At 40.9% G+C, this 27,885-nt stretch overlaps 1 protein-coding gene across 4 annotated transcripts in view; it reads right to left on the bottom strand.

Moving 5' to 3' along the window:
- Positions 1–27,885, bottom strand: part of CYP2C87 (cytochrome P450 family 2 subfamily C member 87) — a 60,621-nt gene that overhangs the window by 22,050 nt on the left and 10,686 nt on the right. Inside the window, 4 exon segments of one of the 4 annotated variants that reach the window (NM_001076427.1) lie at positions 966–1,126; positions 11,240–11,389; positions 11,561–11,723; positions 12,870–13,062. In NM_001076427.1, the coding sequence (NP_001069895.1) occupies positions 966–1,126; positions 11,240–11,389; positions 11,561–11,723; positions 12,870–13,037 (642 nt within the window). In that variant the 5' untranslated portion in view covers positions 13,038–13,062. 4 annotated transcript variants of the gene reach the window in all.

Below are 27,885 nucleotides of genomic sequence, written 5' to 3'. Positions count from 1 at the left end.
TTTGCACATCCTGATACAGAGCACACAGCTGGTCCCTGATGTTTCTACCTCTGTCTCATAGACTCCAACATAAAATAAGTATTTTATTAATAGGACTGAAAGGGTCCTAAGTGAAGAAAGTGAAAGTGAAGTCGCTCAGTCATGTCTGACTCTTTGCGAGTCATGGACTGTAGCCCACCAGGCTCCTCTGTCCATGGGATTTTCCAGGCAAGAGGACTGGAGTGGGTTGTCATTTCCTTCTCCAGAAAGTGTCCTAAAGACACCACGAAACTCAACATCTTATGGCTAAAGTAACCGAGCACCAGAGCACTTAAGTGACCTCTGTAAGGTCACACCACCGTCTTTTAGGCAGAAGGCAGAACGTGTCAGCTCAGTATAGGGTACACCCGTGATGTTGGTTTGTGGTTGCTACACCAAAAAAAAAAAAACAAACTTTTTTTTGTCATCCCCAAAGCAATTACCTTGTCAGTTAGGATGCCAACTGAAGCATCAAACAGTCCTAACCCAGTCAGTGTTCCCTGGCAGCACTCTTTCACTCAAAGGAGATTCTCCTCCTTCCTAAATGCAGGTATTTCTGCCAGCTAAGGTGGTGGAGTAGTAAGTAGGTGGAAACTGAATGACAAGACTTGTGAGTAATGGAAGCCTTTCCAGAAGGGCCTGGAAGTCCTTCTATTGGTGTGGGCATGCTTTGGGGATGTTACCAAAGTAGTTTATGGAAGCTGGGCTTTGAAAATTGGTATAAAAACCACTGAACAGTGTCAACAGGACTGAATTGTGGGCATGTATTTTCCTGTCTAACATTAAAGGGCTCAGCCAGCAGCCCCAGATGAGCACTCCATGATGCTAAGCTCTGGGCAGGGCTGTGCTCTTCACACTTTCACCTCACAGCTTGGTGTATAGAGAACTAGACCTCATGGAAAAAAGAGAATAAGTGATTCCTCCAGAAGAAAGGCCCTTGGCCTCACCTGAATCCACGGAGAGCCCAAAATCTTGATATTTTCATTTATTGTTTTCATTAGATTTAAAAAAGTCTGATCTTTATAATCAAAACGGTTCTGGAAAATAATGGAGCAGATCACATTGCAGGGAGCACAGCCCAGGATGAAAGTAGGATCACAGGGCAACCCTGAAGAATAACAAACATTTAAACACACCATTAAAACATACACATGAAACACTTTTATCTTTGAAACAACAGGTAGACTGTTAGAAACTTTAAATCAATATTTGTTGTTTCCCTTAACAGCAAAATATTCAAAATGTAAAAATTGACACATAACTTTTACCTTAATCTAAAAGACCATGTTAACCTATTTAAAGAAGGTTTATCTACTTATTTATCTTTAAATTGTATTGATGTATAGTTTATTTACATTGTTAATTTCTACTATACAGAAAAGTGTTTCAGTTATACATACATACATATATATATATAATTTTTCAAAATTTTTTCCATTATGGTTTATCGTAGGATATTTAATATAGTTCCCTGTTCAAGACAGTAGTACCCTGTTGTTTATCCATTACATTTGTAATAGTTTACCTCTGCTAATCCAAACTTCCAAGCCTTCCCTCTCTCACTGCTGGAAACTACAAGTATATTCTTTATGTCTGTGAGTCTGTGTTTTTCACAGATATACTCATTTGTGTCACATTTCAGATTCCACACACAACTGATATCATATGATATTTGTCTTTGTCGTTCTGACTTACTTCATTTAGTATGATAATCTCTAAGTCCATCCATGTTGCTGCAAATGGTATTTAAATAATTTTTTTTTAATCAATCCAGGGACTTCCCTGGCCATCCAGTGGCTAAGACTCCACGCTTCCACTTCAGGGGGTGCAGGTGGGATCCTTTGTCAGGGAACTAAGATCTCACACACCATATGGCACAGCCAAAAAATTTAAAATAAATTCAATTCATATTCACTGCCTTTTCTTATATCTTTTTCACTTAAGGTATCTTAATTTGAAGGGTGAATGATGAAAACACTGAAGAGACCATTTTTTGTATCATTTAATTACTAACATTATCAGTGCTGAGTATCATAAACACTGACATAGGAAAATGAGAACAGTTAGGGACTTTGAAATGTTTTTTATATAATGAATAGTTGAAAGAGTCATGTGTAGAATCAGCAATGAGGAAGCTAAAGAGAGAGAGATTGTAGACTTCGTGTATGTGAAAAAATAAATGTATAAAAGCAGGAAGAATCCATGCTGTATGAGAAGAAAAACTAATATGAGTGAACAATTATTATGAACTGAATTTTTTGCCCAAAGTAAATATAAAATATAATTTTCATATCAAACATAAATCCCAGGTAAGTGAAACCTGGGTTAATTGGTAAATGGAGTTTATGTGTCATTTCAATGTTAAAAAAATTTCCTTGCTTAAGAATTAAATGACCTTCATTTACAATAACCATAAAAATTAATTAATTAAGCAAAGCTGCATTATGTGGACCTCTGGGCTAGTCTTCTGTTTACCCATCAACAGAATATTAAGCTGATAAATTTAAATTTTTCATCATTTACATCAAGTTTATTATATTTCCAATGAAGAAATTATACTAGAGGAAAAGTTTTCTTTTTTGGTAGGAGATCTATAAAATAAAATAGGTGCAATCAAATAATCAAAGAAAATTCTGGGACTTCCCTTGTGGTCCAGTGGTTAAGAATCTGCTTTGTAATGCAAAGAATACAGGTTAGATCCCTGGTTGGGGAGCTAAGATCCCATAGGCCCTGGGGCAGCCCTTGTGCTTCAGTGAAAGATTTCACATGACACAGTGAAGATTCCATGTGCCACAGCTAAGGCCTGAAGCAGTCAAATAAATAAATCAACTTTAAAAAAAATCACAATAGAAAGAGAGATACAATATTCACATATATAGATGTGATTAAAGATTACTTGAATCAAAATACAGTAAGGAGTAACATCAGAATGATGATGTAAGAGGAAGTCCCAGCCTTCCTTCCCCTACAGAAACACCGGTTTAGCAATGATATGTGGATTAAAATTTCTTTATGAGACTTCCAGAAACTTTTAAGAAGTCACAATACCATAGGCCACTACGAAGCTGAAAACAGATACAATAAAACTGATAAGAAGTGCAATATCACTTCACCTGCATCAACACCTCCCCCACAAAACCTCAATGCTGAGGCAAAAGAATGCCCCTGCTGCTGCTGCTGCTAAGTCGCCTCAGTCGTGTCCGACTCTGTGTGACCCCAGAGACGGCAGCCCACCAGGCTCCCCTGTCCCTGAGATTCTCCAGGCAAGAACACTGGAGTGGGCTACCATTTCCTTCTCCAGTGCATGAAAGTGAAAAGTGAAAGTGAAGTCACTCAGTCCTGTCTGACTCTTAGCGACCCCATGGACTATAGCCTACCAGGCTCCTCCGTCCACGGGATTCTCCAGGCAAGAGGCCTGGAGTGGGGTGCCATTGCCTTCTCTGAAAAGAATGCCCCAGGTTGTGATTAACCCAGGAAAGAAATGAATGAAGCATGCATTCAATGCTGCAGTGGGCTGCTTGAGGAAGTGGCTTCTGTCCTGCCTCGCTTGGAGTGCTGACAAAACTGGCATAGTCTGGATGTCTGGAATCACTGAGAACAGAGGGTGAGAGAAGTGATTTGCTGTGACCAGCACGGCCTGACACAGTCTAAAGAAGGTGCACAACTTGAGGCTCATCCTGTAAGGGGGGGAGAGGAGTGGAGTTTCACCCAGTGTCCTGGTTTTTTTGGAAGGCAACTCAAAGGACTGGTAACTGTCTAACCTGATTCAGGGCATTGAAGGGGAGCCTACAGATTTTGGATGCCACTGAAAAAGGGAAGGTGGAAGAGCTTGCTTCTGTTGAACTACAGAACTTTCAGTGTGCAAACAAAGAGAGCAAGAGAGGACTAGCTCCTGAGAATGAGCTTGGCAAGCTTTCCTAGTCATGAAATTCTACACACAAGCCCACAGTAGTTGCGACCACCAAAAGAAACAGGTTTCGGAGGGCCCCAGAATCTCCAGCCAAGATGCTTGCTAAGTGTTTTTGCTCTATATAAAGCTGGTCCATCAAATCTGGAAGAAGTAGCTATTTTTTCAAGTTAATGAATCTAAACATAAAGTCATGAAACACACAAAGAAGCAGGAAAAATGGCTCAAACAATGTACAAAATAAATCCCAGAAACTGATCCTAAAGGAATGGAGTAATATCACTTACTAAACAAAGTTTTTATCAGAAAGTGATGCAGGGACTTTCCTAGTGGCCCAGTAGTTAAGATGGTGTGCTTCCAATGCAAAGTCACTGGTTCGATCCCTGGTCTGGGAGCTAAGATCTCACATGCCTCACAGTGAGGCCAAAAAAAAGTGACATGATGTTCCACAAACTCAAGGAAATGATGCATGAACAAATGAGAATATCAAGAAACAGAATGCATTTCTTAAAAACAGCTGAAATCTGTCAAGTTGAAGAATACAATAAGTCACATAAAATTTTTGCTTAAAGGTGGGTCATTTGCTATTACTCAGAAGAACAAAAGGAAAAAAAAAATTTTAAAGAGTGAAGAAAATACAAGGGACTTACAGGACATCAACAAGGGGATCCATATACACATTATGGGAAAAGAGAGAGAGAAAGCTTATTTGAAGAAATAATGGCAAAAACTTCCTACATCTGAGTGAAAAACTGACACAGATTCTAGAAGGCCAGTACACTCTAACTAGGATGAACAAAAGAAACTCACACTGAGATACATTATACTCAAACTGTCAAAATCAGAGACAAGGAGAGAATTTTGACAGCAGCAAGACAAGTGATATGTCAGATCCAGTAGAACTGTCATAATACTAACAACTGATTTCTAAGCAAAAACATTGCAGGCCAGAAAACAATGGGATGATATACTCAAAACGTGAAAAGAAAAAAGCTATCAACCAAGAATACCCTATCTGACAAGACAATTTTTCAAAAATAAAAGACAAATAATCACTTTCTCAAATAAACAAAAGCTGAGGGAGTTAATCCACACTAGACATGATTTGGGGTTTCCCTGGTGTTTTAGGGGTAAAGAACCCTCCTGCCAATGCATGAGATGCATGTTCAATCCCTGGGTTGGGAAGATCCCCTGGAGAAGGAAATGGCGACCCACTCCAGTATTCTTGCCTGGGAAATCCCATGGACAGAGGAGCCTGGTGGGCTACAGTCCATGGGGTCTCAAAAGAGCTGGACATGACTTAGCAACTAAATAACAACAACAACAAAGACATGTCTTAGAAGAAATGCTAAAAAGGGTTCATAAAGTTAAAACAACAGAACACTGAGCAGCAACAGAAAATCACATGAAAGTATTAAGTTAATTATCATGTTTTGTGCTAGTCTCAGCCTATCAATAACCAAAGCTATAGAAGAACTAGACCTTGTGATGCTTTTTATGACTGCAAGAAGTCCTTCAGCAAAAGTCATCAGGAAACTTTGAAACATAGAACTTTATCACCAACAAGACCTGGATATTGCCAACACACCTGGGGAACACACTGTGAGGTTGTGAGTGGAGAGTGACAGAGAGGGACAACTCACACAGGGGCCCAGAGTTCTGCTCTCACTGCGGTAAAGTTCAGGGCACAGGGTTTCAAGGGCTCATTATGGGTGAATTTAGAACATAGAAAGTGGAAATACAAAGCACTGGAAGAGAAAAAATAAGTAGCCAAAACGCTTGTAATTGAAATCATCCAAGAACAAAGGAGGCTCAGTGGGAAGAGCTCTTTAGTCTCCTGGCTAGCTTGTGTTTATTTCAGATAACCACCTTTGAAACGGATGCTGTTTGGAAGCAGATGCCTTGGCAATCACAGCCAACATCAGGAATTTGCATTACAAAAAAGAAAAAAAACCCAGAACTGTCCGAATTTAAACTACGCATTAGAAAATGAAAATCAAAAGCAAGAGGTAGCACCTCACACCTGTTAGTATGGCCATTATCAGAAAAGAAAGAAAGAAAGGGAGGAAGGAGGGAGGGAAGGAGAGAGAGAAGAAGAAAATAACAAGTGTTGATGAGGGAGTTGAGAAATTGAACCCTTATGTATACTTGATAGAATGTCAGACGATTTACTATGAAAAGCAGTATGGCCATTCCTCAAACAATAAAAAGACATTTACCATATTACCCAGCAATCCCACTTTTGAGTTTTCATGCAAAATAGCTGAATCAGGATCTCAAAGAGATGGCTGCACTCCCCTGAAACATTCTAAAGGTCCATCAACAATTACAGATAAAGTAATGTGGGAGGAGACTAGCAAAGATGGCAGAGCAGGAAGATCCTGAGCTCATCTCCTCTCATGGGCATCCCCAAACTATAACAATATACAGAAGAAAGGTTTTTTTCTGGTTTCATCGACGAAAAAAAACCAGAAGCCACCAGAAAAGATCTTCAACAAATAAAGATATAAAGAAGAAATCACAAGGAGATGAGAAGGAGCGGTGAAGTACCACACCCCGACATAAGCAAAGCACAAAGGCAAGAAAAATTACAATTGCAGAGACTGCCTCAAGAAGTGAGTTTTCTGAGCCCCACACTGGACTCCCCAGCCTGATGGTCCTGCAACAGGAAGATGAATCCCCAGAATGTTTGGCTTTGAAGGCCAGCGGGTCTTACTTTCAGCTGTCCCAGGGGGCTGAGGAAATAGAAACTCCACTCATGAGGAGGACATACAAAATTTCACAGGCTTTGTACCCAGCATAGAAGCATTCATTTGAAAGAAGCCTGGGTCAGACCCACCTGCTGATCTCGAAGAGCCTCCCAGAGAGGTTGGAGGCACCTGGGGCTCACCCTGGGGCCATAAATACTGGCAGGAGCCATTTTGGGGAGCTTGCTCTGCCCCCTGGACACTGGTGCTGGCAAGTGCCATTTTGGAATCTTCCCTCTAGCTTAGTATCATGACCCAGCCCCCTCCTACCTCCCAAGAGCCTGTAGGCACCAGGACTTGCCCAAGGCCAAGCAGCTAACTGAATGGAGACATAGCCCTACCCACCAGCAGAGAGGCTGCCTTAAGATTCTCTGACCTTACAACCACCCCTGTACACAGCCCTGTCCACCAGAGGACCAGGACTCAGCTCCAAACAGCACTGCACAGGCACTAGACCCAGGAATTCCAGGGCCCTACAATCAGAAAGCAAAGGACTCAGCTCAAACACCACTGGTCAGGCACCAGTGCCAGAATCCCCAGCCCTACGCACCAGCAAGCCTGCTCTCGTCAGACAAGCCTCACCGTTAGCATGTGGATAAGAACCCCAGGACAATGACAACCCCACAGCATGCAGACCCAGTCCACATACCAGTAGGTAAATGGTGGCTTAACTGGTAAAGAACCCGCCAATGCAGGTGATGCAAGAGACACAGGTTTGATCCTTGGGTCAGGAAGATTCCCTGCAGAAGGAAATGGCAACCCACTTCAGTATTCTTGCCTAGAAAATTCCATGGATGGAGGAGCCTGGTGGGCTACAGTCTATGGGGCTGGACACGACTGACTGCACATACATACAATAGCACCAGCTAGGCCCTGGCTCTGCCAACCAGTAGGCCTGCCCTAGCCTTGTGACCAGCCCTTTGCAACATGAGTGGACACCGGTCACAGGACTACCACAGGCCTACAGTCTGTGGACCAGCCCAGTTATCATCAGGCCAGCGCCAACCTGCTGGACTTCAGACCTGCCTAGGCTCAGCACCAGCCTCACCCACTGGTGGACAGACACCAGCCCCAGAGCACTGCAGATTATGGACCCAACCCACCCAATTCTAAAAGGCCAGCGCCTTTCCTGTTGCCCCATCCTCAACAACCAGCAGGCCAACACAAGCTTCTGAATATCCCAGAACCCACAACCTGCTGTGTCAGGAACCAGTCTCACCAACCAGCAGTCCCATACCAACTCTGGAATCCTTGGGCCCCTTAGGCAGATTCCAGGATCTGGCTCTGCTCCCCTGGGCCAGCATGTGATCCAGCACCTGGCTTTACCTTCCAGTGGTCAGGCACCAATCCTTGGATCTCGTGAACCCTGACTCACCCACTAGTGAACCAGCACTACCTCTGGAATGCCCCAGGGTTCCACAATCAGCCACTTCTTGGGACAGCACGACCAAGCAGCAACTGGCAACCTCTGTACAAGGCAGGAACAGTCAGCCAATCTGACCAAGGTCAACCAAGACTACCAGGTTGCCTACAGTAGTCAGCCCACAATAGAAAGACAAACACAGTCCACATGGGGGAAATCCTGATCAATACAGCTCTAATGATGAGTGGGCAGTGTGTTGTTGGGATACATTGGACATCTCCTAAAAAACATTATTTCTCCAAGGTCAGGAATTATAACCAACCTACCAGATATACAGAAATAAAAATAGCAAGTTAGGGAGAAAAAATGGGGCAACAGAAGAACGTGTTTCAAAGTGAAGTAGAGATATATAATTTACTCAAGAAAGAGTTCAGGGTAATGATCAATAAGATGATCAGGGGTTCTCTGATGATCCAGTGGTTAAGAAACTGTGTTTCCACTGTAGAAGGTATAGGTTTCATCCCTGGTCAGGGAACTAAGATCCCATATGCCACATGACTCAAATGGAAAAAAAAAAAAAGATGATCAAAGAACTTTGGAGAAGAATGGATACACTAAGCAAGAAGTTAGTAGTTTTTAAGAAATAATTGAAAAATATAAAGAACAACCAAACAGAGATGAAGAATATAATAACTGACATGAAAAATACACTAGAAGGAATCAAGAACAGACTAAATGAAATGGAGGAATGGATCACTGAGATGAAAGACAGTGAAGCAGAAATCACTGACAAGGAAGAGAAAAAATAATGAAAAGAAATGAGGGCTGTTTAGGAGACTCTGACACCAGCAATCATACACTCACATTATAGAGGTTCCAGGAGAAGAAGAGAAAGATAAAGGGTCAGAGAACACATCTGAAGACAAAATAGCTAAAAACTTCCCTAACCTGGGATCAGTAACAGACAACCAAGTCCAGGAAACACAGAGTCCTGAACAGGTTTACCCAAAAAGCAATAAATCAATATGCATTGTAATTAAAATGTCAAACAATTAAAGAGAGATTAAAAGCTGCAAGGGAAAATTAACAAGTTAAACATAAGGAAACTCCCATTACACAATCAGCTGACTTTTCAACAGAAATTCTGCAGGCCAGAAGAAAGTGGTCTGACATACTTAAAAAAAATTTTTTAAGTGATTGAAAGAAAAAATCGACAAACAAGAATGCTCTACTCACAAGTTTCTCAATCAGATTCTCAATCAAATTTTACAGACAAGCAAAAGCTAAAAGACTTCAGCATCACCAAATCAACTTTACAGGAAATAGTAAAGAGACTTCTCTAAGAGAAAAGAAAAAGCCACAACTAGAAATGGGAAAATTACAATGGAGAAAGCTCAAATACACAGTAAAGGCAAATACACAGTAAATGTTTTTTTTTTTTTTTAATGCTACATTTAAATGAAGTCATAATTGAGAACTGCATTAAGACATACCTAAACGATCATGGAAAAAGCAAGAGAGTTCCAGAAAAACATCTATTTCTGCTTTATTGACTATGCCAAAGCCTTTGACTGTGTGGATCACAATAAACTGTGGAAAATTCTGAAAGAGATGGGAATACCAGACCACCTGACCTGCCTCTTGAGAAATCTGTATGCAGGTCAGGAAGCAACAGTTAGAACTGGACATGGAACAACAGACTGGTTCCAAATAGGAAAAGGAGTACGTCAAGGCTGTATATTATCACCCTGCTTATTTAACTCATATGCAGAGTACATCATGAGAAACGCTGGACTGGAAGAAACACAAGCTGGAATCAAGATTGCCGGGAGAAATATCAATAACCTCAGATATGCAGATGACACCACCCTTATGGCAGAAAGTGAAGAGGAACTCAAAAGCCTCTTGATGAAAGTGAAAGTGGAGAGTGAAAAAGTTGGCTTAAAGCTCAACATTCAGAAAATGAAGATCATGGCATCCGGTCCCATCACTTCATGGGAAATAGATGGGAAAACAGTGGAAACAGTGTCAGACTTTATTTTTGGGGGCTCCAAAATCACTGCAGATGGTGACTGCAGCCATGAAATTAAAAGATGCCTACTCCTTGGAAGGTAAGTTATGACCAACCTAGATAGCATATTCAAAAGCAGAGACATTACTTTGCCAACAAAGGTTCGTCTAGTCAAGGCTATGGTTTTTCCTGTGGTCATGTATGGATGTGAGAGTTGGACTGTGAAGAAGGCTGAGCGCCAAAGAATTGATGCTTTTGAACTGTGGTGTTGGAGAAGACTCTTGAGAGTCCCGTGGACTGCAAGGAGATCCAACCAGTCCATTCTGAAGGAGATCAGCCCTGGGATTTCTTTGGAAGGAATGCTGCAAAAGCTGAAACTCCAGTACTTTGGCCACCTCATGCAAAGAGTTGACTCATTGGAAAAGACTCTGATGCTGGGAGGGATTGGGGGCAGGAGGAGAAGGGGACGACAGAGGATGAGATGGCTGGATGGCCTCACTGACTCGATGGACGTGAGTCTGAGTGAACTCCAGGAATTGGTGATGGACAGGGAGGCCTGGCGTGCTGTGATTCATGGGGTCGCAAAGAGTTGGACACGACAGAGCAATTGAACTGAACTGAACTGAAACGATTAAAATCCCTAAATGTCATTACTATTTGCCAGAATTGTAGCCTTGGGCCCTGAAGTGACTCTCAGACATGTCTGTGAGGCTGTACGTATAAAAATTGTTCAATTAAATGAACATAAATGTCACTGTTTCATGAGTGTCATTCTCATCATAAGTGTGACACCCCCATAAGTGTCATTCTCACCCTGTCCAATTAACAAGTATTCCCTGGTAAAAAGCTCTGGAATAGAAAACCCACTTTAATGCTACAGGAAAGACATTGTTCTCTTTTTCAGGAAAAGACTCAAAACTATCCTTTGTGATTTCTGAATTGAACACAAAGTGCAGGATAGAGTATTATTAAAACACATATATACCTACATGGTGTGTACCATCATGAGACAATCGTAGATACACAAAAGCTCCCCTGGCTGTCTGTGCTTCACACCCTCCTCCCCTTCATCTAAAGACTGGCAACCACCACCCATAGGAAAGATGTGGCTGCCTGGAAATGTTGCCAAGAGCATCACCGGAGAGAGAGAGAAGACTGCTAAGGTCAGAGTTACAGAGCACAGGATCACCCACCGTTGGTTTTTCGGAGCTCCTCCACCAGGCAGCGCGCTTCCTCTTGAACGCGGTCCTCGATGCTCCTCTTGCCCATCCCGAAATTACGCAGCGTCATGAGGGAGAAGCGGCGGGTCTCCTTCCACGTTTTCCCGTTGCTGAATACGATTCCTGATGGGAGGAGAAACAGAATAGGAGGGAGGTCCTAGGGAAGGAGGCGTGAACTGACACTTGGGAGACTGAGACGAACAAGCTCTGCTGGGGGGCTCCTGAAATTCCTGTTTTTCACCCTGACCACCCCTACCCATTATCAAAGCTGAACATGTGCAAATACACACCTACCGTGTCCCTTAACATTTCTTTCAATCACTGGGAAACTGCCTCTTCTAGAAAACTCCTCTCCCAAATCAATCAGAGCTTCCTTCACTGCTTCATATCCATGCAAAACTACTGTGGGCTTCATTCCAAAATACACAGTGAACACAGGGCCGTAGACTTTTGAGAGCTGGGAATGGAAATGCATGTAATAGCAAAAGAAGTCAATATTTGATATATATTGTGCCTGATACAGACTGTGTTATCATCCTACTATTATGTTTTTATTCTGCCACATAGCTTAAAATATTTCTCAATTCAATTCATAAGTATGATGGTGATTGTTACAGTTTCCACTTATGGATGACCTGAGATCCTGGATAATGGTCCAAATAACTGGTACACGGATTATAATTAATCCTCAAATCAGCACTTTCAGGTTTATTTGCCCCACTATAAATAAGGAAACTAAAGTAGGGGAATTCTGGTGTATTTCCAGCATCCCAGGGCTAATATATAAAGAATTCCAGTTTGAAGATCTTCATAATCACCCTCTGATCCATGAGAGGAATGTAGCAGTCCTCAAGGCCCAGCTTTAAACCATCAGCCAGCTGACTGTTTCAGAATCACTCACACAGCAGCGCTTAGAATTCTGATTGTATAGCCCTATGATGAATACTAGAAATTTATCATTTCAAAAAATAAATTCCCAGCCTCGTTTGAGATCCACTGGTATGACTAATACAGAAAGAGAGGAAACATCGTAGAGGCAGTGCTTAGAGAGACTGCATCTCATGGAAGAACAGCATCTGACACCCTGCAGCATTCACAGGGTACAGACGGCAGCTTCCTGCAGAATCCTGAGTGATGACTTCTTTCTTTCAATCACTCATGCTTGTCTTGATCCCAAGTCAATTCCTCTACATCAGGCACAATCTCCTTTTGCAAAAAAGTTATATTTTCCTGACTCTGAACAGAACAAGCGGCTTACGTAGTATATGACTTCTGGAAGAAAATCTTGAATCACAAAATGCCAAAAATCAGCCCCAAATCATAGCAAATGGCTGTGAAACAAAGGAGGGAGGCAACACTCCCAGCTTTTAATACTTTATTATTTTCATTTTACCATACAAAGAGCTAAGTGTTTCTCTACTCGAAAAACACATTCCTTTTTCCTCTATTTAGGCAAGAAAAGTGTCAAAATTTACAGGAAGTAATTTGCTTCACATTTACATATTTTGACAGTGTGCCCATAGAAACTTATGTATTAGCATCAAAATTAGGCTTAACTTACTTACCATTTGCAAGACCCTGGAGAAACATAAAATCTACTTACACTGGTTAAAGATTTGCTGATATTCTTAACATCTAACTGAAAGATATTTCCAAGAATTGGGAGAGGAGTGGGGCCTGGCGGGAGCTTCCCTTTCCCAGAGCTCTGTTTCCAGAGTGAGAGGAGAAGCAGACAGGAGAGACAGAGCACCAGGACCACAGCCAGATCCATTGACGCCTTCTCTTCTTACTCAGACGACTGTGAGCCTGAAATCTAAAGCTTTTATAACAGTCCCTGCTAATTCAACTTGGGCCTCTCTGATATAAAAAGACCAATTACATCCACTTTGCACTCTATTCTGAGTAGACTTTGCCCCAATGATAAAAATAAATTGTGCTTTAATTTTGTTTTCTCTGTGTCCAATGATCACTCTGGAAATTCCAGTCTAGCTGGTTTAGCTGTACTGGGATTGGGCCCTTGTGTGCATGCCAAGTCGGTTCACTCATATCTGACTTTTTGTGACCTATGGACTGTAACTCATCAGGCTCCTCTGTTCAGGGACTTCTCCAGGAAAGAATACTGGAGTGGGTTGCCAGGCCCTCCTCCAGGGGATCTTCCTAACCCAGGGATCAAATCCATGTCTCTTATGTCTCCTGCATGTGCAGAACAGTTCTTTACCACTAGCACCACTTGGGATACCCTGGGATTGGGTCCAGGTGTGGCTAATTAAAAAAAAAAAAAAGGCTCCTGCCAGGGTCTAGCCCCAGCAGGATCCAGGGGTACCCTCAGGATGACAGCCTAGGCAAAAGGATAGCAAAGCAAAGAGCAGAGCTTGATCTTCCTTGATTAACACAGAAAGCCAATAAAGCTCCTGTGTTCCAAGGAGTCATCCTGAAAGAAGAACAGAGAGAGAAAAGGAGGGAAAAGGAAAAAAAGAACGACACAGGGAGATCAAGCTTCGGTGAGCGAGGCCCATAACTTTATTTTCAAAAGGAACTTTTATACCTTAACTTGTACATAGAGGGAAATGAAAGATGCAAAGTCATACAGAGTCAGCCCAAACATTACATCTGTTTTGTCTTTATCAAAACCAGGATTTTTTCTGCATACCTTTCCCATAAACAATGTTGTGTACATTATCTTCTGGCCTTGGAGGCCTGTGGACATTTTATGACCCTTTTTTGATAAAGGCTGCTCAACCAGAAAACTTATTTTCCCTTGAAGTGTTTTTTCTTTGTATTTCTAATCTATGTCAGCCTCAGAAAGTGCTAAACAGAGTTACATTCTCACGGAGCAAAGGTGCAGTGGGTCACAACAAAGAAAGAACCAATTAGCTCTAAGGTCTGATGTGGTTAATTCCAAGGCTGCTACTTGTTCTTCTTACATTCCAACTATGTTAACCAATGCAATCCCAAGTGCACAATGGATAAGGGATATGGGAACTTGGCAGCAAGCATTGGCCCAATAATGAAGCCCTTTACCAGTACTATCTATTCTAATAATTTTTAATCCCTTAAAGGACTCTATGCTCATTAGGACTTTTAGAATGTTTTGGCTTCCCATGCCTTTCAAGGTTGGAGAGTTGTGAACAATCATGTGTGTTAATTAAAAGAGAATGGATAAACCTGTCAGGCAAGCTAGAATGCCAGCAGAGGGATTAAAATAGAAATATTCCTTTCATGCCCAGGAGACTTATTAACTAAAGCCCTAAGTTGACTTTTTCCAGAGAAAGGTGGTCGGGGATAGTCCCCTGTTAATGTCAGAAGAGTTGGTGAAAGGCACAAAATAGTAAGACAGACAGATTCTGGTTTTGGGGTAGATGCTCGAGCAGATTCAGGGGATCCCTCGAGCAATGATCCGCCTTGCTTGTCATGGCTCTTCCACATGACCTTGTCATGGGTGGGATCTCCCATGGTGGTTCCCGGCAGGCTCCTAACTGTGGATTCAAATCAATGACCAGTTGGAGATATCTCACACTGAGGACAATCAGTTTATCTTCAGTTCAGTTCATTCAGTTGCTCAGTCGTGTCTGACTCTGTGACCCCATGGACTGCAGCACTCCAGGCTTCCCTGTCCATCACCAGCTCCTGGACCTTGCTCACACTCAAGTCCATCAAGTCAGTGATGCCACCCAACCATCTCATCCTCTATCCTCCGCTTCTCCTCCTGCCTTCAGTCTTTCCCAGCATCAGGGTCTTTTCCAATGAGTCAGTTCTTCACTTGACTCCATCAAGTGGCCAAAGTACTGGAGTTTCAGCTTCAGCATCAGTCCTGCCAATGAATATTCAGGACTGATTTCCTTTAGGATTGACTGGGTTGATCTCCTTGTAGTCCACGGAACTCTCAAGAGTCTTCTCCAGTACCACAGTTCAAAAGCATCAATTCTTTGGCACTCAGCTTTCTTTATAGTCTAACTCTCACATCCATACATGACTACTGGAAAAACCATAGCTTTGACTAGATGGACCTTTGTTGGCAAAGTAATGTCTCTTCTTATGCCTTTTTAATTTTATTTTTTAATGTTTATCTTGTAATACTATATCCAACACCGAAATACTCTGTCCTTGAATTTGAAAGATTTTTAAATATTTTAATGTACTTACTGATATTACATTTGCCTATGGAGAAGGTAATGGCACCCCACTCCAGTACTCTTGCCTGGAAAATCCCATGGACGGAGGAGCCTGGTGGGCTGCAGTTCATGGGGTCGCTAAGAGTCGGACACGACTGAGCAGCTTCACTTTCACTTTTCGCTTTCATGCATTGGAGGAAGAAATGGCAACCCACTCCAGTGTTCTTGCCTGGAGAATCCCAGGGACGGGGGAGCCTGATGGGCTGCCGTCTATGGGGCTGCACAGAGTTGGACACGACTAAAGTGACTTAGCAGCATACATAAAATAGATAATCACACCATATTTAAGATCATTTAAAATCAAAATGCAGTAACTTTGGTTCAGGCATTAGGGGTGTGTTTAGATAAGTTCCTGCATTACTGAGAACTTGAACTGCCAACTGTGTCAAACTCAAGGACTCCACCAACCATTTCAAAACAGCATCTGCTACCAGGTGCTTGCTACAATTTTGTATTTTCATAGTTCCCCACCCCCTTCACAACAATGCAACCATTTTGAACCCCTCCCCCCAAAAAAAAATTCTTGCTGACAAGTATCTTTACATCTTGTCATCTACAATTCTAATTCTTTTAAAATTTATTCTTAATTGAAAGATAACTGCTTTTCAATATTGTGTTGGTTACTGCCATACATCAACATGCACCAGCCATAAGTATACAAACAATTCTAATTCTTCACAAGAAATTTATGTACCTTTGCAGTTTTTTTGCATTTATAAATTTCCCCATGTTGTAGTCGGGTAGAACACAATCTAAATGCTTCTTGGATCTGTGTCTCCTGAGCTGCAGTCATAACAAACCCCAAACAAATACCTCTTGGATTTCAACCAGATCGCCATTCTTGGAATTTGTCATTAATACTAATATAATTCAAACATCTCAAAAGACCAAAGATACATCAACTAATTATATAAATAAAAGTACATGACTTTTACCTTGAAATCTCAAGTCTACTCCACCAAAAGTTAAACATTGGAAGGTAGAGATGATAATTTTATAATTTTCAATGTGGGAAAGGAAGATTCTGGGTGATTAGAAACAGCCAGTGTCATAAAGGTCATATTCAGTTCAGTTCAGTTCAGTTGCTCAGTCATGTCTGACTCTTTATGAACCCATGAATCACAGCACGCCAGGCCTCCCTGTCCATCACCAACTCCCAGACTTCACCCAAACCCACGTCCATCAAGTCAGTGATGCCATCCAGCCATCTTATCCTCTGTTGTCCCCTTCTCCTCCTGCCCCCAATCCCTCCCAGCATCAGAGTCTTTTCCAATGAGTCAACTATTCACATGAGGTGGCCAAAGTACTGGAGTTTCAGCTTTAGCAGCATTCCTTCCAAAGAAATCCCAGGGCTGATCTCCTTCACAATGGACTGGTTGGATCTCCTTGCAGTCCAAGGGACTCTCAAGAGTCTTCTCCATCACCACAGTTCCAAAGCATCAATTCTTTCGCGCTCAGCTTTCTTCACAGTCCAACTCTTACATCCATACATGACTACTGGAAAAATTATAGCCTTGACTAGACAGACCTTTGTTGGCAAAGTAATGTCTCTGCTTTTGAATATGCTATCTAGGTTGGTCATAACTTTCCTTCCAAGGAGTTGGTGCAAACATAATTGTGGTTTTGGACCATGAATTTTAAATCCTTATAACTAACCTCAAACACATCTTTATTTAGAAAACATTATGATCAACATATTTTTTGCCAATGAGAAATAAGTTTGTTTATTCCTATAGCATAAAAATCCATGCTTTGAGGTTCATCGAACACTTGGAAAGCATTTTCTGCATCCTGCTGTCTATGGAAGCGTTTTCCTTGAAAAAAGCTGTCCAGACATTTGAAGAAGCAATAGTCAGTTGGCAACAGGTCAGGTGAACACGGAGGATGAGGTAAAACTTCACAGCCCAATTTGTTTAACTTTTGAAGTGTTCATTGTGCAACATGTGGTCAGGCATTGTCGTTGAGAACTGGGCCCTTTCTGTCGACCAGTGCTGGCCGAGGGAGTTGCAGTTTTGAGTGCATTGCATTGATTTGCTTAGCATACTTCTCAGATGTAACGGTTTTGCTGGGATTCAGAAAGCTGTAGTGCATCAGCAGTGACCATGACCTTTTTTTGTTGTAAGTTTGGCTTTAGGAAGTGTTTTAGAGCTTCTACATGGTCCAGCTACTGAGCTGGTCATTGCCAATTCCCATATAAAATCCACTTCTCATTGCATGTCACAATCTGATCAAGGAATGTTTCACTGTTGTTGTGTAGTTCTGATGGCTAAAATGGTAAATAATTCAGCCGCAGTGCAGGAGAGCCAGGTTCGATCCCTGGGTCAGGAAGAACCCCTAGAAAAGGAAATGGCAACCCACTCCAGTATTCTTGCCTAGAGAATTCCATGGACATGTGAGTCTGGTGGGATACATACAGTCCATGGGGTTGCAAAGAGTTGGTCATGACTGAGTGAATACAAATAGAATGGAACAGAACAGAATAAGAGAAGATGACACTTCAAAACAACATTTTTTTTTCCAGTTAGCTCATGAGGCACCCAATTATAGAGCTTTTTCACCTTTCCAATTTGCTTCAAATGCCAAATGACCGTAGTATGGTCAATGTTGCGTTCTTCAGCAACCTCTCGTGTAGTTTTAAGAGGATCAGCTTTGATCATCCTCTCAGTTGGTCATTGTCAACTTCTGATGGCTGGCCACTGTGCTTTTCATCTTTAAGGCTCCTGTCTCCTTTGCAAAACTTCTCAAACCACGACTGCATTCTATGTTCATTACCAGTTCCTAGGCCAAATGCGTTGTTGATGTTACGAGTCATCTCTGCTGCTTTGCCACCTATTTTGAACTCAAATGAGAAAATCATTCGAATTTGCTTTTTCTCTAACATCATTTCCCTAGTCTAAAATAAAAATAAAATAAACACAAGTGATAAGTCATTGGCAAAAAAAACAAAGCAAGAAATGTGCATTAAAATGATGTATAACATAACAGGGGCTTCCCTGGTGGCTCAGATGTAAAGAATCTGCCTGCAATGCAGGAGACCCAGGTTTGATTCCCCACATTTAAGAATTTATTCCAGTATCAGATGACAAAGTTACTTTTGCACCAACCTAATAATTAATAACACTAGGATTTAAACTGAGATCTTCTGATGCCCACTGTGATGCTCTCTCATATATACCACAGCTGCCTCAAGAATAATTTCAGAAAAACAAAATCAAACCTCCCAAATGTTATGCTGAATATACACCTAATTTTTCACAAAATAACAGGCTTCACAATAAACAGATGTCCCTGAACTCCAAGGGCAAAGAGTCACAAATTCTCAAGAGAATAAATCAAAAATAGGGATTCTTCCCTGTCCCTCACCAAAGAGGTAAAACTTACTCAGGCAACTGAGGGAAGAACCAATCTCTAAGAATTTAGTGGGGAAGGCTTGAGAAATTATGGCTCAAGCCTCCCAGTTGCCTCGAGATACAACTGCTTCTGTTGCCTTATGAAGTCTGTTTTTATCAGAATAAGAAAAAAATAAAATGGAGTATGCACAGTGTTAACCAAAATTTTAGAAAAGACCTGAGTGAAATAAAATGATGTTTATTGGGGGTTTGGTAAGACTGTGGCATGAGACAGACTCAAGAAGCAGTTGAATGGTGCCCCACTGGACTACAAAATGGGTGAGGCTTATAAGGGCAAAACCTTCAAAATTACATGAAGTGAAGTGAAGTGAAGTCGATTAGTCTTGTCTGACTCTTGGAGACCCCATGGACTGTAGCCTACCAGGCTCCTCTGTCCATGGGATTTTCCAGGCAATAGTACTGGAGTGGATTGCCATTTTCTTCTCCAGGGGATCTTCCCGACCCAGGGATCGAACCCCGGTCTCCCGCATTGTAAGCAGACGTTTTACCATCTGAACCACCAGGGAAGTCAAAATTACGTAAGTGTTTTTAAAAGTATAATTGGATCTGGCAAGTAAGGGTTCCAATTAAGTATGGATAAACTGGGGTCCAAAATGGCTGCACAGTTGAAAGGGGAGACCTTGAGACTACAAGAGTGCAGCTGCCAAGTGTTGCTCTGAATAGGGCTAGACCTGTCCTTGGATCTAGGACAGGTCAAAGAAATGTCAGGTTCTCAGTGGTGTAAAGACACGTCCGAGAGCAGATTCTCAATGGCTGCCTGACTCCATTTTTATATATCTGAACTCTGATTACTCCATTATAATTTCAATCTGTCATCAAGAGCAGGGAAGGGAGATGGTACACAGAACAACAGGTATGGATTTGGTGGGGAATGGGAGGCAGAGACTTCATTAAACAGACCCACAGTACCAGTACCTGTAGACCCGAACAGGAGATGACAGTTAGTGGTCATGAAGATCTAAATATCACTGGAAAGGTTAACTAGAACCAGAACACTAATGACTGCTGCTGCTGCTGCTAAGTCGCTTCAGTCGCGTCCAACTCTGCCCGACCCTATAGACGGCAGCCCACCAGGCTCCCCCGTCCCTGGGATTCTCCAGGCAAGAACACTGGAGTGGGTTGCCATTTCCTTGTCCAGTGCATGAAAGTGAAAAGTGAAAGTGAAGTCGCTCAGTCATGTCTGACTCTTCGCGACCCCATGGACTGCAGCCCACCAGGCTCCTCTGTCCATGGGATTTTCCGGGCAAGAGTACTGGAGTGGGTCACCATTGCCTTCTCCAGAACACTAATGACAACACTTCACAAATAGGAGTTCTACAACATATGATATTTGTTGAAAACTGATTAGTGAAGTTATTCCTAAACTCTTTTAGTAAGAAAAAAAATGTTTGTCAAGACCTGATTACAAAATACTTTATTCCTCAGGTTTACATGAGTTCATGTAACAGAGAATTTAACACCATTTTATCTCATGATTCTCTCAATTACCTTTTCCAAAGATAAAACAGCACCTGCAGGTTGTAGAGATAAGCCTGGAATTCACATCTCCTGAGTCAGGCATGCCTCCTTGTAAGCAAACACTCAGTTCACCAGGGTCACCACACTTACTGCATATGTACCATGATTCAGTATTCTGTGATTCATCCTAGTCAATGACTTTCCAGATATATCAAGTGAGTTAATGATTACTGCACCAGTTCATTAAAGTCAGGGTCATACAAGTTTAATTTTGTATTGCTCATACTCGAGCAAGTCATTGGATGATTGGATGGCATCACTGACTCAATGCACCTGAGTTTGAGCAAACTCCTGGAGATGGAGGACAGGAAAGCCTGGCATGCTGCAGTCCTTGGCATCAGAAAGAGTCGGACACAACTTAGCAACTGTACAACAAGACTCAATGTAACCTTTATTTCCTACAAAAAGAACCAGTAATTTGTTACCTACCTCACACAGCCCTATGCTCTAAAAGACAAGCCAGCTTATATCGGATGAAATAAGTTCAATCACTTGTTTTAGAGCAGCTGTGTTTATTTTTTGAGAAATGAAGTGTGTGACTGAAGTTCACAGAGTCACAGAGTGAGACACAACTTAGCAACTGAACAACAAAGTGCCTGCTCTGCTCCACTTGCCTTCTGATGAAGCTCATTGCTTTTCATAGAATGAAAGAGTCAACTATAATTTAAATACTGAAGGGATTTCTGAGATCAGTTAGTCTAATTTACTTTTCTGATGAGCAATTGATTACAGTGAGACAAAATGTCCTCGTTGCATCAGTACAAGGCCTTGCATTAGAATCCCATTCTTGCAGCTCCCCATTGAGTGACATCTCACATTAAGCAACATTCCTGCTGCTGTCCAAATGATTGGCATTAAGATCTTCATTGTCATACAGCAATACAAACCTGATTTCAGCTATAATTGTGGATGCACATCTTTCTTTTTAATTAATAGAATTTATATTATGGTAATTATAAATAAAATTATAAATAAAACAATTATTCATGAATTCAAAGAGACAAGTGTACCCCAGTGTTCATCGCAGCACTGTTTATAATAGCCAGGACATGGAAGCAACCTAGATGTCCATCAGCAGATGAATGGATAAGAAAGCTGTGGTACATATACACAATGGAGTATTACTCAGCCATTAAAAAGAGTACATTTGAATCAGTTCTAATGAGGTGGATGAAACTGGAGCCTATTATACAGAGTGAGGTACACCAGAAAGAAAAACACCAATACAGTATACTAATGCATATATATGGAATTTAGAAAGATGGTAACAATAACCCTGTATACAGGACAGCAAAAGAAACACTGATGTATAGAACAGTCTTTTGGACTCTGTGGGAGAGGGAGAGGGAGAGGGTGGGATGATTTGGGAGAATGGCATTGAAACATGTACAATACCATATATGAAATGAGTCGCCAGTCCAGGTTCAATGCAGGACTCAGGAAGCTTGGGGCTGGTGCACTGGGATGACCCAGAGGGATGGTACGGGGAGGGAGGAGGGTTCAGGATGGGGAACACGTGTATACCTGTGGCAGATTCGTTGATATATGGCAAAACCAATACAATATTGTAAAGTAAAAATATAAAATAATTTAAAAAAATTCATGTGCAGGTTTTTATGTGAACATAAGTTTTCAACTCATTGGTATACCAAGGAATGTGATTGCTGAATCATATGGTAAACATGTTTAGTTTTCTAAGAAATCTGTCAACTGTCTTCCAAGTGGCTGTACCATTTTGCATTCCCACCAACAATGACTGAGAGTCCCTGTTGTTCCACATCCTTGCCAATATTTGGTTTTGTCAATGGTCTGGACTTTGGCCATTCTGTAGTGGTATCTAATTGCTGTTTTCCTCTACAAGTATCTAATGATATACGATGTTGAGCATTTTTCACATGCTTATTTGCCATGTCTATATATTCTTGCCATTTTTAGGGTGGGTCCTATTATTTTTATTTTGTTGAATTATAGTTGATAAACAATGTTGTGTTAGTTTCTGATGTACAACAAAATGATTCAGAGAGAGACATATATCTTTTTCATACACTTTTCCATTATGGTTATAGGGTATTGAAAATAATTCCCTGTGCTATACAGTAGGACCTTGTTATTTATCTGTTTTATATAGATATATTAGTTTGGAGCTGCTAATCTCAAACTACTGATTTATCCCTCCACCACACCCTTTCCCATTTGGTTTGTTTTCTATGAGTCTGTTTCTGATTTGCCGATTTTAAAATCAGGTTTTTATATTTCTGATTGTTGAGTTTTAAGAGTTCTTTGTGCATTTTGGATTATGATCCTTCATCAGATACATCTTTTGAAAATAATTTTCCCACTCAATGGTTTCTATTGATGGAACATTCAGTAGAGCAGAAGTGGCTAATTTTAATGCAATTCAAATTATTCTTTTCTTTCCATGGATTCTACCTGTAGTGATACACATAAAAATCATTGTCAAAATCAAGAACATCTAGTGTTTTTTCTTATATTATCTTCTGTAAGTTTTATAGTTTTGCATTTTACACATAGGTCTATGATTCATTTGAATTAACATTTGTGAAGGTTATAAGATAACTTGTGTGTGTGCACATGTGTGAGTGAAAGAGAGATTAGTAATTGCAGAAGCATTTGTTGAAAAGACTAGGCTTCTCCATTGAACTGCTTTGCTCCTTTGTCAATGATCAATTGACTATATCTGTCTACCTATTAATATTCCTGGACTCTTTTTTCCATTAAATCATTTGTCTCTGTTTTCATCAATACCACTCTGTCTTGATCATGGTAGCTTTGCAATGAGTCTTGAAATCAGAGAGAGTCAGGGCTCTGATTTGTTCTCCTATTTCAATATCATGTTGACTATTCTGGGTTTTTAACCTCTTCATATACACTTAAGAATCTTACTGTCAATATCTAAAAAAAATCATGCTGAGATTTTGATTGGGATTACATTGAATCTATAGACTAAACTGGGGAGAACTGAAATCTAAACACTATTGAAACTTCCTGTTGATAGATTTGGAATGTATTTCCATTAAAAAAAATCTTTTTAGTTTTTTTCATCAGAGTTTTAGAGTTTTCCTCAAATAGAACTTATGCAAATTTTGTCAGATTTCTAAGTACTTAAGTTTTGTTTTAATGTAGATAATATTGAGTTTTTAATATCAAATTCCAATTGTTCATCTCTAATATTGTTGTTGTTCAGTCACTAAGTCATGTCTGACTCCGCAACCCGATGAACTGCCACATGCCAGGCCTCCATGTCCCTCACTATGTCCCAGAGTTTGCCCAACTTCATGTCCATTGCTAGTATATAGGAAAGCAACTGACTATTGCTTGTTCCCTGTCGTACATGCTGCTGCTGCTAAGTCACTTCAGTCGTGTCCGACTCTGTGTGACCCCATAGACTGCAGCCCACCAGGCTCCCCCATCCCTAGGATTCTCCAGGCAGGAACACTGGAGTGGGTTGCCATTTCCTTCTCCAATGCATGAAAGTGAAAACTGAAAGTGAAGTCGCTCAGTCATGCCCGACTCTTAGCGACCCCATGGACTTCAGCCTACCAGGCTCCTCTGTCCATGGGATTTTCCAGGCAAGAGTACTGGAGTGGGGTGCCACATGGGAACATGCTAAAATTGCTTCTTAGTTGTTTTTTCATTCTTTGGGATTTTCTACATAGATAATCACCCTCTTGTCAAACAAAGATAGTTTCATTTCTTCCTTCCCAATCTGTGTAACTGTTATTTCTTCTTTCTTTTCTTATTGCATTTAGCTAGGTCTTCCAGTTCAATACTAAATGGGAATAATTAGAGGGGTCATCATGCCTCATACCTATCTTAGCAGGAAAGCTTCCAGTCTCTGACCATTAACAATGATGTTAGATGTGAATTTCTGTAAATTTTCTTTATCAAGTTGAGGAAACTGCTCCTCCATTCTTGGTCTGCTTAGAGTTTTAAATCACAAGTGGGTTTTAGATGTTCTCAGATGATTTTTATACATCTATCAATATAGAATCATTGGACTTCTCTTTAAACTGTTGATGTGATGGGGTATATTGATTTTCATATCAGTTCAGTTCAGTCGCTCAGTCGTGTCTGACTCTTTGCGACCCCATGAATTGCAGCATGCCAGGCCTTCCTGTCCATCACCAACTCCCGGAGTTCACTCAGACTCATATCCATCGAGTCAGTGATGCTATCCAGCCATCTCATCCTTTGTCGTTCCCTTCTCCTCCTGCCCCCAATCCCTCCCAGCATCAGAGTCTTTTCCAATGAGCCAACTCTTCACATGAGGTGGCCAAAGTACTGGAGTTTCAGCTTTAGCAGCATTCCTTCCAAAGAAATCCCAGGGCTGATCTCCTTCACAATGGACTGGTTGGATCCCCTTGCAACCCAAGGAACTCTCAAGAGTCTTCTCCAACACCACAGTTCAAAAGCATCAATTCTTTGGCTCTCAGCTTTCTTCACAGTCCAACTCTCACATCCAAACATGACCACTGGAAAAACCATAGCTTTGACTAGACGGACCTTTGTTGGCAAAGTAACATCTCTGCTTTTCAATATGCTATCTAGGTTGGTCATAACTTTCCTTCCAAGGAGTAAGCATCTTTTAATTTCATGGCTGCAGTCACCATCTGCAGTGATTTTGGAGCCCCAAAAAATAAAGTCTGACACTGTTTCCACTGTTTCCCCATCTATTTCCCATGAAGTGATGGAACCGGATGCCATGATCTTCGTTTTCTGAATGTTGAGTTTTAAGCCAACTTTTTCACTCTCCTCTTTCACCTTCATCAAGAGGCTTTTGAGTTCCTCTTCACTTTTTGCCATAAGGGTGGTGTCATCTGCATATCTGAGGTTATTGATATTTCTCCCGGCAATCTTGATTCCAGCTTGTGCTTCTTCCAGTCCAGCATTTCTCATGATGTACTCTGCATAGAAGTTAAATAAGCAGGGTGACAATATACAGCCTTGACGTACTCCTTTTCCTATTTGGAACCAGTCTGTTGTTCTATGTCCAGTTCTAATTGTTGCTTCCTGACGTGTATACAAATTTCTCAAGAGGCAGGTCAGGTGGTCTGGTATTTCCATCTCTTGACGAATTTCCCACAGTTTCTTGTGATCCACACAGTCAAAGGCTTTGGCATAGTCAATAAAGCAGAAGTAGATGTTTTTCTCGAACTCTCTTGCTTTTTCAATGATCCAGCGGTTGTTGGCAATTTGATCTCTGGTTCCTCTGCATTTTCTAAAACCAGCTTGAACATCTGGAAGTTCACGGTTCACATATTGCTGAAGCCTGGCTTGGAGAATTTTGAGCAGTACTTTACTAGCGTGTGAGATGAGTGCAATTGTGCAGTAGTTTGAGCATTCTTTAGCATTGCCTTTCTTTGGGATTGGAATGAAAACTGACCTTTTCCAGTCCTGTGGCCACTGCTGAGTTTTCCAAATTTGCTGGCATATTGAGTGCAGCACTTTCACAGCATCATCTTTCAGGATTCTTTCAGGATTTGAAATAGCTCAACTGGAATTCCATCACCTCCACTAGCTTTGTTCGTAGTGATGCTTTCTAAGGCCCACTTGACTTCACATTCCAGGATGTCTGGCTCTAGGTCAGTGATCACACCATCATGATTATCTTGTCCTGAAGATCTTTTTTGTACAGTTCTTCTGTGTATTCTTGCCACCTCGTCTTAATATCTTCTGCTTCTGTTAGGTCCATACCATTTCTGTCCTTTATCGAGCCCATCTTTGCATGAAATGTTCCCTTGGTATCTCTAATTTTCTTGAAGAGATCTCTAGTCTTTCCCATTCTGTTGTTTTCCTCTATTTCTTTACATTGATTGCTGAGGAAGACTTTCTTATCTCTTCTTGCTATTCTTTGGAACTCTGCATTCAGATGCTTATATCTTTCCTTTTCGCCTTTGCTTTTGGCTTCTCTTCTTTTCACAGCTATTTGTAAGGCCTCCCCAGACAGCCATTTTGCTTTTTTTTGCATTTCTTTTCCGTGGGGATGGTCTTGATCCCTGTCTCCTGTACATTAATTGATTTCATATCTTCCATACCTTGAATATATCTTACTTGGACCCAGCATACAATTCCTTTTCTACACTGTTGGATTTGATTTGCTAATATTATGCTGAGACTTCTTACATCTAAGTTTATGAGGAATATTGGTCTGTACTTTTCCTCTTCTGTAATGTCTTTGTCTGATTTTGGAATTAGAGTAATGCTAACCTCATAAAATGATTTAGTAAGAATTTCCTTTACTACTATATTCTGGAAGATATTATAGACAATTGGCATAAAATCTTCCTTGAATATTTCAGAGAATTCACCTGTAAACCAAAGTCTTGGATTTTCTCATCTGAAATATAATAATTATTGATTCCATTCATTTAATAGATAAATACCTATTTGGACTACATTTCTTCTTGCGTGCACTTTTTAAATTGTTTTATTGCGGTAAGAACACTTAACATGAGATATAACCTTATAGCTCATTTTTAAAGGTACAGTGCAGTACTGGTAACTAGAGACACACTTCTGTTCAGTAGATATCTAAAACATACTCATCCTGCATTGTGTGCATGCGTGCTCAGTCACGTCCAACTCTTTGAGACTCCATGGACTATAGCCTGCCAGCCTTCTCTGTCCATAGAATTTTCCAGGCAAGAGTACTGGAGAAGGTTACCATTTCCTTCTCCAGGGGATCTTCCCAACCCAGGATCAAACCCATCTCTTGCATTGACGGGCAATTCTTTACCAGCTCAGCCAGCAAGGAAGCCCTTACCTTGTGTTACTGAAATCTTATATCTGTTGACTAACAACTGCCCCTTTGACTTGCTCTCTAGGATTTAGCAAACATCATTCAGTTCTTTGACTCTACGACTTTCATTATTTTAGATACTTCATATAAGTGGAATCATGCAGTGATTGTACTCCAAACTTGTCTAAGTTCATTCAGCCTAATTGATCAAAGTTCATTCAAGTTATCAAGTACTGCAGCATATTCTATTTCTTAAGGTTGAATAATATTCCATTGTATGTATATTCCATTGTTTCCATTCATCCATTGATTGACATTTAGGATTCTTCATATATTGACTGCTATGAATAATGCCAAAACTAACATAGAAATGTAGTGTGTCTTCAATATCCTAATTTCAATTCTTTAGGTAAATAGCAATGTCAGAAGTGACATTGCTGGTTATACGGTAATTCTATTTTTAATTTCTGGTCAACCGCTATTCCATTTTCCATAGAAGCTGCATCATTTTGCATTTCTAGTACACAAGGGTTTCAATTTCTTCACACTCCTGCCAACACCCCCTTTCTTTATTTTTTATAATATCCAGCCCAACATGTGTAAGGATATATCTCACTGTGGTTTTGACTTACCTTGCCCTGATGTGTAGTGATGTTGAGCACCTTTTTATATACTTGTTGGCCAATGTTATGTTTATTTAAGAGAGATGGATCTTCTAGCTCTTTGCCCATTTTGAAATTGGGTTCTTAGATTTTTACT

This window comes from Bos taurus, chromosome 26 (genome assembly GCF_002263795.3).
Source record: "Bos taurus isolate L1 Dominette 01449 registration number 42190680 breed Hereford chromosome 26, ARS-UCD2.0, whole genome shotgun sequence".
Lineage (NCBI taxonomy): Eukaryota > Metazoa > Chordata > Mammalia > Artiodactyla > Bovidae > Bos > Bos taurus.
Note: the sequence above shows the minus strand (reverse complement) of the source record. Positions and strands in the feature narration are given on the sequence as shown.